Here is a 12,008-nt window from a genome sequence, read left to right on the forward strand (position 1 = left end):
AACTTCCACAAAAGCACAAGTAGTATAATTAACGTAAAATATAAATCATTATGTAGATAATCTCTTAACTATTTTTCTTAAAATTATAGCGTATCGTAAAGTACTTCCGATGAAAGATTTCAGATCTATAGACTTGCTACATGATTGCGAGATCACTTTTTATCTAGAAAATATAATTTTAATTACCAACTAATCCTCTGTACTCGCCAGTGTGACCGACACATCCACTGTGGTTGGTGATTTATTGTTTTGTTGAGTTCTCTTATGAAAATACCGACCAATAAGTTTACACTAGACCGACTAAGACGCCTCCTTCGGCAGTTTATTTTCGCATTATAACCATGAACTTTCACGCGTGAACTTCCCAGTGTATTGGTAAGTTATGTATTGCCAAGTTCCAACCTGGTCAAGGCGAAACCAGTAGACTAAATTTAATGCCGTACGACCGTTGTAATAACAGAGTAGAACAGTAATATATTTTTTAATCTATGCCAGTTTACATTAAAAAATTGTGCATACACGAATAATAACAACAACGGAAATAATTGTAATCATTTATTCAACGGTTTAGACAGTAACAAGTTGATTTGTGGAACCTAAGAATGCCTTGTCCGTAAGTTTTATACCAATATTGGGTTATGTAAACCGCTGCTCGTTTAATTTGGTTATTTTATCATAAACTACTATAATTGCATCGTGAAGTAATGCTGCTCTTATATCTTTCCTTGGCGTTCCACGTCAATATGTTTCTTGTGTAATACTATATTCACGTTGTGACAATCCGCCTATTGTGTTGACTAAGTTTTATTTAGTCAGCCGGTCCCTACACCGATTTTGCTTGAACCGTTTTGGGAGATTGCCAAAGAATAATATACACATTGTGAAGATATTTCCTGAGTACAAGAATTAAGGATTGTGATTAAGGAAACGTGCGTGAAAACTTTTTAAACGGTGTTTTGGCAACTGTTCGTACTATAGAGGAACCGACAAGTTTTCGTGTATGGAGTTATTGGACACATAGCAGTATATAATTTTGTTAATTTCCACACAGCAATAAAACATTTTAAAATATTGTAATACAAAATGATAATACTTAAAAATAATTGTTACAATATTTTTACAAATTCGATTTTTGGTCAAAAATAAAATACTAATAACAAATAAATATTTTAATATTATTTCCTAAATATCTCAAATGTAATTAATGTTTTCATTTTAAAACAATAAACAAATAATAATAAACTCATACGATATTTTCTATAGAAATATTAAATATTTAATCCTGGGGGAAATGGATCACTTTAAAAAAACAAAAGTTTACTTTTAAAACAGCGTCCGTTTGAAAAAAATTCCAATAAAATAATAATAAAAAAAAACGCTTTGTGTATAATAAGCCACCTTGCACAGCGACATTTTTTGACAACTTAAATATCAGAGCAAGTACTTCAGACATTTTTGTGATCAACCCTACAACAAGTAATAAATTCAATTATTAAATCAGATTAAAAAAATTATACAATTCTTATATTCAATATTAGTAAATTGAAAACTTAAGCCACGTGCTATTTTGAAATTGTATTGGACCGTTTGATACTTAATATCCGTAGATTCGCATTAAATATTTTAAGTTTAAACATATTTGTATTATGCTGAATTTTTTAAATTCCATCAAATTAAGTTAGTAAAGAGTTTTATTATTATTATTATTATTAACTATACATTACAACATAACCTCACGCTTAGCAAATTCAAGTGTTTACCTGTTTAGTGGGTGTCATTGCTCCAGATTAACATAATATATTATTATACATATGTATAATAATATATTATGTTAATCTGGTGGTTAATCTAATATTAGTAGGATATGTAGGATATTTCAAGAGTGTTACCATAGTCATACAAAGCAACTTGAATGCGTTTATTGACCGTTATGTACAGAACAATGATTTGTCTTTAGACAAAAATATCATAAAAATGGACAATACAAATCCTGCATTTAAACACGGATATAGTTACGCTGAACACTACGCTACATCGAATCTAATGTTGTTGTGTTTGTTCTAATCAAATTAGACAACTAGAAAAATCAAACATCAAATTGCCGACATTGCCGAGTTGTATTTAACGATGTACTGAAATCATACATGGGAACGGCAACCAACGGAGGAAAATAAGAAGTATCATGCGTTGATGTTAGATTGCATTCATTTTAAATGTTATACCTTATACACATATATTTTTATTCGATGGTGTCTTGAGAATGTGATTTGAGATATCATTCAATCGAAAATTGAAATTGTCAAGCAAAATATTTAAACTATTGCCGAGGAATTTGCTATGTGTCATAATTTTTCATGTAATTTTAAACAATTCAACAATACTTTATGAAACTAGAACGCCGCGCCAGAGAATTTACTTCTTGCTGATATAGGCGAGGAAGAGGATTCGTTTTCAACTTGAAAACCAGTTCACATTTGTAAATAACGTTACCAGGCGTCTAAGTCACCAAACAAAAACAGTTTGTTTGATAAATTGACCAAGAATTCATCAAATTGTCAAACTGTATAGTAACATTAGACAAGATCAAAAGTAACTTTCGGCGATAATGACGATAAACTGCTTTTAAAAGACTGCAATGAAGACCGAAGATGTCTGGACATAGATACGTACCACTTGAAATTGCAAAGAATCCAGTATGTCAATGGACTATTCGTCATAAATATACTGAACAAATTGAGAGAAAAAAAATAATAGTTCACTCTAAATGTACATACTTAGCTATAAGTCCGGCTATCGTAGACTCCTTAATTCTCTTCAAAAACCAATTGAAAAAAACACATATTACATGACCCACATGTTGTCGATGTCAACCCAAACATGTGAGCTGTCGAAACACTTGTAACCAAGCTAGTCTCCGAGTACAAACCGATGTTTTTAAATCACCAATGGGAACTAAGCCCAATGCATGGCTATAAGTACCATTCATTGATCGTAAATTTTATTAACTTAAGACTGTTATACCATATAAGTGTTCACATACGTATATATCAGGCCGTAAAGTCTCAACTGCCCATCGATGGCATATAACAGGCCACTGATAAACAAGCATGTGCTGTTTAAAATTTGGTCTGTGCTGATAGTTGCTCTAAAAAACCTTAAGAGCGTTTAGGTTTAAACAAAAAATGTATTAGGTTGTTAGGTATAGGCTGGGATTATAGGAAATACGAAAAAAAATTTTTACTGTAGATATTATACTATAGACTCGCCTTAAATGGACTAGTATATAGTATTGATTTAAAAATGCATTATCTATATCCAGAACATTTGCTATTGTTCCATTTTTTTGTTATTTTATGAATTTATAGACAAAAAACATGTAAACATGTACATATTCTGTTTTCTAATATTATTATAGCGATATGACTTTATTGTACGAATTGTAAATAACAAAAACCCAACTAAAATGTGTAAATTACTTTACCTTACAAACAACTTCAGACATAAGAAATATATTCTAAGTATTATCAAAAGCGTGCTACAACCATACTTTACAATATTTACACATATTTTTGTTTGTTATTGTCAAATTGCGGTTTTTTATTTAACGAAATACATATGTATGACCTTATTTTTATGGACTTATATTTAGTGGATTTATATTCAAGTGTATTCGTAAACAGAATTTTCTAAAATTTGGTATTAAAACTAAATCTAAACTACATTTTATTGTTTTCATATACATAGGTTGTGATTCAAATTTAATCACTTTCTGTTCGTCATCAAGCAAAAAGATGCAATTATTAATTTTTACTAAATTTTGAAATTTTATAGCATACAATTTACTTGTTGAGACTAATTGTATTTATAAAGTTAAGAACCCTGTACATTTCATACTTGCTACTAAACACGGAACAATGAGTTGGAAAATTATAATTTTATTAGCTAGTTTAAACGTTTTAGTAACATCGTTACCAAATGATCCAATTCAAGATCAAGTAAGTTACTACATGTAATATTTATCCAATCGGTTATTGAAAAAACGCAGGAGAAATTACTCACGCGGTTCAAACATAATGTTTTAGTTCATTAATTTTAGTGCTAAACATTTATTTTAAAAATATAACTTTTTGTTATTATTTTCGTGAGTTCAATCAAATTTTCAACGACCTTTTTTTTAATATATCAGTTTTTTATTATACTTTGACGGATTATTAACACGTTTTAAACAAATACTTCTAGAACTATGTATAAAAGTATTTTTAATGAGGTTGTGAGATAGAGGGAAATATTTCTTTTATTACTATTAACTCTTCCTTGGGACAAATCCTGGTTGCACCACTATAATATGTGAAAACCCCTTAATAGTTATAATTAAAAAAAATGTAATATCATCACGTGTTTTGTTTGCTTATGTTAAAATTACAAATGTAAATAGGGAGACAAATTGTATGACGGGAAATTCGTTAGCCTGTTAAACTCTATGAAAACTTTAGACGAGAAAAAATTCGATTTCAACAAAATCGATGTTCAACAGCTTTCGGAAGAATGCGGCGCGGACGAGAACTGTTTGGGCAGTAAAAAGGCGTCCTTAGAACAGTACCACCAGAAAATGCAGGGGATACAGTGTGTTAATGGATTAATTGTTATGGAAATTTGGGAAAAAATGGATAAGGATATAAGTAATTTTGTTGAAAAGAAACCCTTCGCTTTTGTTGGGACTACAGCTAAGGATAAACTACAAAAAAAAGCTAAACAATACATTCCTTTCATGAGAAACATGTTGTCGGTACTACAGACAGCGGAAGTGGCCCCTTGCAGTTGGCAAATCGAAATGTTTACATTTCTAGCCGGCCTCGATTTTTCAGACTTGGATTTCGATAAATACGTAAACAATTTTCCTTCTGTGCTTTTAGGAATGAACATAAAAAAATATATTGACCAGTGTACACTGCGAAATTATTTAAAAGAAAATCCCGACAAAAAAAATGATTACATTTCTCGATATGTTAACGACATCAATGCATATACAAAACATCTGTATGAAAACCCTTCCTTCGACTATGCTTACCGTAGCTCCGAAAACTACACCATACGGAATCTAATGTTGGTGCATTTCTATGACCGCCATGCGTTTATATATGATTGGTCCACGTTGGCAATCAAACCAAACATGAGAGTTGTCGAAACACGTGTGAACAAGCTAATCGACAAGTACAACCCGATGTTTTCAAATCGCCTATGGGCAACAGAACCAATATATAGTAATAAGTTCCATTCGTTGATCGTAAATTGCATTCACTTAAGACTGTTATACCATGTATATGTTCACATACATATATATCACACTATACAGTCTCAATTGCTGCTTAACATTGATATATCACAAAATATTAAAAAAGGCCAACTTCTCAAAAGTTGGTCTTTTCTCGTAGGTCCTCTTAAAAAAGCTTTAAGGGAACTTATGATTGAAGACAATATGTATTGGTCTCTGGTACGCTTTATGATGGATAGTACAAATAGTATGATTATAAATAAACTCACAATTTGGGAGCATATCATGAGAAAACAATTTTCAATTCGTTTAGAAGAGATAACATTTGTGAGAAAAGCTGAAGCCGATGGTGTATTGACGAAACTAACCGTTTCAGAAGACTGTGATAAAAACCTTGACACTATCAAGGCTAATGCCGTTATGCTAGACGAATATACTAATCAGATAATTGAGGTTTCAAAGCCAGTCGACGGTGTTTTTGTTCAATTGTTAGTGCTTGCCGAAAAAAACCCATTCCATTCGCGTTAATCTTATGAATTTTGTAATTTATATTATTTTTTTATAAATAAATAATTGTCTTTGATGTATATTTCACCTAATATTTGTAGTTTTTTGTGTGTGATAGCAATTTAAAATAAAACAATTTTTTTTGGTTTTATTCAATCATTATTATTTGTTTTAACAGAGACATTTAAATACCTTAAATAGTATTAACGTCCACTCCACAATCCTTCCTCTCCCCATTTTTTTTATTATTTATGTACAAAATAATTAACTCCACGTCATAATGCCATCAAAAATGTTTTTAAAAAATTAATAATAAATAGATTTTTAAAACATTAACAACATAAAAAGCCAACCAGTCTAGAGCATAGGCATAATAATGAAATAGTAAAAACTTAACAAATAATACATGCAATACAGTCTTTGACTTTTGCTCTTTGAAGTTTGAATCATAGATGTCGAGTAGGATTACAAAATTAAAAATAAACAATAAAGCAAATAAATATTATAACATCAAATCATAACAATTTAAATGCATTACAAAAAAAATTCCAATTTTCGTAATGTACGTCAGTTAATGACAGTTTATTATTAATAGTTTATTAATCCTATATTCATCCATTATACAGCCTAGTCTTCAGTCTTGAGATACCGTTGAGTGAACAAACTGCGTTTTGCAGAAGCATTGCCTGCTGCTGAAAAAGGTATGATAGTACTGATATGCACGAACATTATATTTCTTCACTGCATCTAGTACAATTTCTGCGTTGGGAAATTGACATGTATTATTTGACCTGACCAAAACGCATATAATTGTTCAATTTCTTCTTTTAACTAATACGACAGATTTTTTTGAAACATCACCAAATTTAACTGTACCTATATCATTCAGTACGCATTAGACATAAAATATAATTTGGTTAAACAATAGGCAAAAAACATCAAGATCAACCTAACTTTCACCACATACTATTATTCCATTTGAAAAATCAATATAACTAAAATACTCATTCTACTATGTGAAGAATATGTATGTACTATATGTAACACTATACATTCGCCTTAAATCGTTTGACTAGTATACAGTATTGATTTTAAATTGTATTACCTACATCCAGTACATATTCCATTGCTCGATATTTGTTATTTTATGAGCTTTTTAGACAATAAACAGGTAAATATTTTTAATTTTCGGTATTTGCCAACATCTACACACATATGTTGTTTACTAAAATTATTATATCGATATGGCATTATTGTATGAATTGTAAATAACGAAACATTAACAAAACACAACAAAAAGTTGAAACTTACCTATTTTACCGCACAAAAAATTTCAAACATAAGAAATATATTCTAAATATTATCAAAAGCGTACTAAAACCATACCTTACAATATTTACACACATTTTTTGTTGTTGTCGAATTGCGGTATTTTATTTAACGAAACCCACTTATAAAATTTAATTTTTACGAGGCTTAATAGTGAATTTTAATTCAAGCGTATTCGTCAATAGAATGATCTAAAATGTGGTACCTATTTAAAACATAATTTAAGCTACATTTTATTGTTTATTTTTGCGTAGGTTGTGTTAAAATTTTAATCATTTTCTGTAGTTCGTCAAGCTATTAAGGTTGTAATATATAATCATTTTTACTAAATTTTGAAATTTTATATCATAAAATTTATTTGTTGAGACTAATTGTATTTATAAAGTTAAAAACCCTGTACATTTCATACTTGCTACTAGACACGGAACAATGAATTGGAAAATAATAATTTCGTTAGCTAGTTTAAACGTTTTAGTAACATCGTTACCAAATGATCCAATTCAAGATCAGGTAAATTGCTGTGACTAATTTATAAGTTTTTTTACTATATTTAGATGGATCAATAACACGTTTTGAATAAATACTTCTAGAATTATGTTTAAAAGGATTTTAATGAGTTTGTGAGGTAGAGGGAAATATTTCTTTTATAAGTTAATATTGTATCCCATAAATAATTCTTAGTAACGAACAAAATAAATCTATATTTTTATTTTATATTTGTCGATTTCAAATTTTTCATTTCAATAAGATTTTTATTGAATATTTTATCATTTGAAATTCGTAGTACAGAGTTACTGGTCACACTAAATAATATTATACTCTGCTATTGCAATGATAAGCATACCGTATCTATGTATCAAGATGTGAGTTGTGCTGTAAAATAATTCCTCATATTTAGACTCTCCCTCAGGACGAATCCTGGTTGCGCCACTGTTAAATGTATTAAAACCCTTGATATTTATAATAAAACGAATGTTTCGTTTCGTTCTGTTAAAATTACAAATGTAAATAGGTAGAAGAACTGTACGACGGAGAATTCGTTAGCCTGTTAAACTCTATGAAAACTTTAGACAAGACCAACGTCGATATCACCAACCACGATGTTCAACAGCTTTCGGAAGACTGCAGCGCGGACGAGAAATGTCTGGTCATTAAAAAGGTGTCCTTAACAAAGTACCACCAGAAAATGCAAGAGATACAGTGTGTTAATGGATTAATTGTTAGGGAAATTTGGGACAAAATGGATAAGAAGTTATATAGTTATTTGAGAAACAAAAACATGTTCGGGGGTTGTCCTTTAACTAAAAAAACTCTACGAAATATGACTAACAAATACATGCATTATATGAGCAGAATGTTGTCGATGTTGCAAACCGCGAAAGTGGCCCCTTACCCTTGGCAAGTCGAAATGTTTACATATCTAGTGGGCCTCGATTCTCAAGACACGGGTTTCAAAGAATACGCGTTAAATTTTCGTTTATCTATTGAAAAAAACGTAAACAGATTTCTAGACCAGTGTGGACAGAACAATTATTTAAAAGAAAAATATCCAATTTCCCGAAATGTTAACGACATCAATGCTTATATAAAACATTTGTATGAAAACCCTTCCTTCGAATATGCTTACCGTGTTTCTAATCATTACACTGCATCTAATCTAATGTTGGTGAATTTTTATAACCGTCATACGTTTATATACGATTGGTCCACATTGGCAATCAGTCTAAACATGACCGCTGTCAGAACACGTTTGACCGATCTAGTCGCCACGTACAACCCGTTGATTATAAATCACGAATGGGCACTTAAACCAACGAAGAGTTATATGTACCATTCATTGATCGTAAATTGCATTCAGTTAAGACTGTTGTACCATGTATATGTTCACATACATATATATCAAACTATACATTCTCAACTGTTTAACATTGCTGTAACACCAAAAGTGAAAAAAGACCAACTGCTCAAAAGTTGGTCTATTCTCGTAGATCCTCTTAAAAAGGCCCTAAGGGCATTTAGGATTCAATGCAATATGTTTTGGTGTCTGGTACGCTGTATGATGGATAATACAAATGGTATGATTATAGACAAACTCACAATCTGGGAGCGTATCATGAGAAAAAAAATGTCAATTCGTTTAGCAGAGGTAACACTCATGAGCGAAAAGGAGGCCGATGAAAAATTAAAGATACTACCCGTTTCAGAAGACTTTGACACAAACCTTGACAGCATTAAGGCTAATGCCGTTATGCTAGACAAATATACTAATCAGATACTTGAGGTTTTAAAGCCAGCCGACGGCGTATTTATTCAACTATTCATGCTTGCCGATAAAAACACATTTCATTCGCGTTAATCTTATGCATTTTGTATTTCATATTATTTTTTTGAAAATTTGTTATAAATAAATAGTTATCTATTTATTTAGATATCTATTTCACTTAATATTTGTGGTTTTATTGAAATAACATATGTTTTTTTGTGTGTGATAGCAATTTAAAATAAAACAAATTTTTTTGGTTTCATTCAATCATTATTATTTGTTTTAACAGAAACATTTTAATACCTTAAATATTATTTAGGTTCACTCCACAATCCTCCCTCCCCCCATTTTTTTAATTATTTATGTACAAAATAATTAACTCCACTTCATAATGCCATAAAAAATGTTTTTAAAAATGTAATAATAAATAGATTTTTAAAACATTAACAACATAGGCTATATTACATGATAACTAAATAATATAATCTTAACAAATAATACACGGAGTATACTTTTTGAACTTTGCTCTTTGGTGAATCATAGATGTCGAGTTGGACCAATAGGGGAGTAGTATTACTGCTTCTGGAACACAAAACTTTGTACCTGAATGTATTTTTAATTGTATAGATCCAAGTAATTTTTATAATTAGGAAAAAGGTCTATTATAAAAGGCGGAATGTTTGCTCAGCTTACGTAACTTTGTAGTATTATAAAATAACGTAAAGAAAAATATTTTCAAAACGAAAAACTACGATAATGCAATTATTTTAGGAGAACTACAAGAATGTCTTATGTTGAATTAATCGAATTCAAACCCAGCCTAAATCTGTATACAAAACATTTTCTTGTATTCAATTATCAAAATTGGCTTTTAGAGGGCTTTTAAATTAAAAGTAATATTTTTAAAGGTATAGCATAAAATATTGTGTAAAACCTAAATCGAACACTTAGTGTGGTTAAAAAAACGGTTATTATCATTGCAGCAGTGTACTAAAAACAAATAACGAGACGAAAAAACACGATTATAAATCATTGTAAAATGTGTGCCGTAGGGCATACCGTTGGACTGTGTAACTTGTAAGTAAGCAAAATTGGAAAAAACAACGTGTGTCAATGTTTTATAGTAAATATGTAAAACCGGATAAAGCGTTCTGCCAGATTTTTGGTCCGTGTAATGTGACCTTAGCTAGATAGCGGCAACGCAAAAAGTTATTAAATAGATATTGAGTTTTTATACAAGACGGAAATCTAGAAGCTCATACACGGTTTAGATATCGTTATTTGGTGAATAATACGCTAGTCCTGTCTCAGCTCAGAAGAACAAACATAATATAACGAAATAACAAAACTAGAATTACTTGCTATCATTATTAACTGATGCCCACCACAGGCGGATCTTGATTACGACTTATACTACTAATAGCAGAAATGTTTCAATTATATTTCATAAAATATACTACTTACATAAAATAGTTTGTGATATTTTATCAAAACATCTAACATATATAAATATAACGCTTTGATGTGTTTTCAATAAAAAAATTAAGAAATGAACAATATCCTTATAATGTGTATAATGCACATTGTTTAATGTTGTTAAGCGTTGATATAGCTTAGTAAAGTTATGACAACATTTTCATTTCTAAGACACTTCGAGAACATTTTTCTATTAAAATATGAACCTCACGTAATATTTTTTAATTAATATTAAAAATGGAAAAATTTTGTTTTTTTTTATTTAGCTATAGCCTATAAATTACCATTTTCATAAAATATTAATAAGTATAGTTAAATAACCAGCTGAATTACTTAACAAATATAATCACGTACCATGATAAAACAACAATTTTACTCTATTTATTTCATATTGTCTGTAAATTGTCTGTGTTATCATATATACTAATTTTGATATAGATTGTATACTTCAAATAAAAGAAAAAAATAGATAATATATTTTTTCGTTTTATAAATTGTACATAGCTGTTCAATTCAATCAAGTATAAATTTAAATTCTCTAATAAAAGTTGGTAAAATACTGTAGCAGAACGTACAAATTGTATCTAAGCCCGTATGCACAGATGCACTGTACAAAACAAAACCAAACGATAGAGTTCTAAACAAAATTTATACCGATCGTCTTTTTAGAATTTGAATAATATGTTTATATTATATTTGCTTTACGTGATTTTGTATTATATTTTACATACTAGTGTCCTCTTACGAACAGACAACCGTTTTATTTGATACCCAGAATTATTGTTTTTAAATCACCGTTTTCATAAGTAAAATTAAAGAATAAAAAAATTAAAAATGTAATTATTTAGTTATTATTACAACAAAGTGTAGGTAAAATATGATTTCATGTAAATTGTATTTAATATATTAAAAATACTAGAGCTATTTGGTCCATGAAAATCGCTCAAGCCGTTTTCGTTCTAGCTGAAGACATACATATTGACTATAGTGCAAACACATTAACAAAACTCTCATTTGCAACCGTATTGTGAAGTAGCCCAAACGAACAAGTCTCCAATTCGGTGAACTTAATGCAATTAGCGCCTAGCGGTTACTCTACAATAGTGTTTCATTAAAAAACAATAATAAATAAACGGAAAAGTTAACGGTTAAATTAAATGA

General features: G+C 29.7%; 1 protein-coding gene across 1 annotated transcript; it reads left to right on the plus strand.

The window, feature by feature from the left end:
• The first annotated feature begins 3,895 nt into the window (after positions 1-3,895).
• On the plus strand, positions 3,896-5,819 carry LOC126843336 (uncharacterized). The gene is made up of 2 exons (XM_050580779.1): positions 3,896-3,995; positions 4,436-5,819. Exons 1-2 carry the CDS (start codon positions 3,915-3,917, stop codon positions 5,798-5,800), a joined length of 1,446 nt encoding a protein of 481 aa, XP_050436736.1. The 5' UTR covers positions 3,896-3,914; the 3' UTR covers positions 5,801-5,819.
• Positions 5,820-12,008: the final 6,189 nt, after the last annotated feature.

The sequence above is a fragment of the Adelges cooleyi genome, unplaced genomic scaffold (genome assembly GCF_023614345.1).
Source record: "Adelges cooleyi isolate 19-005CV unplaced genomic scaffold, UGA_ACOO_1.1 ACOO_flye_CR_arks_rails_tigmint_CR_PRNA_574, whole genome shotgun sequence".
Lineage (NCBI taxonomy): Eukaryota > Metazoa > Arthropoda > Insecta > Hemiptera > Adelgidae > Adelges > Adelges cooleyi.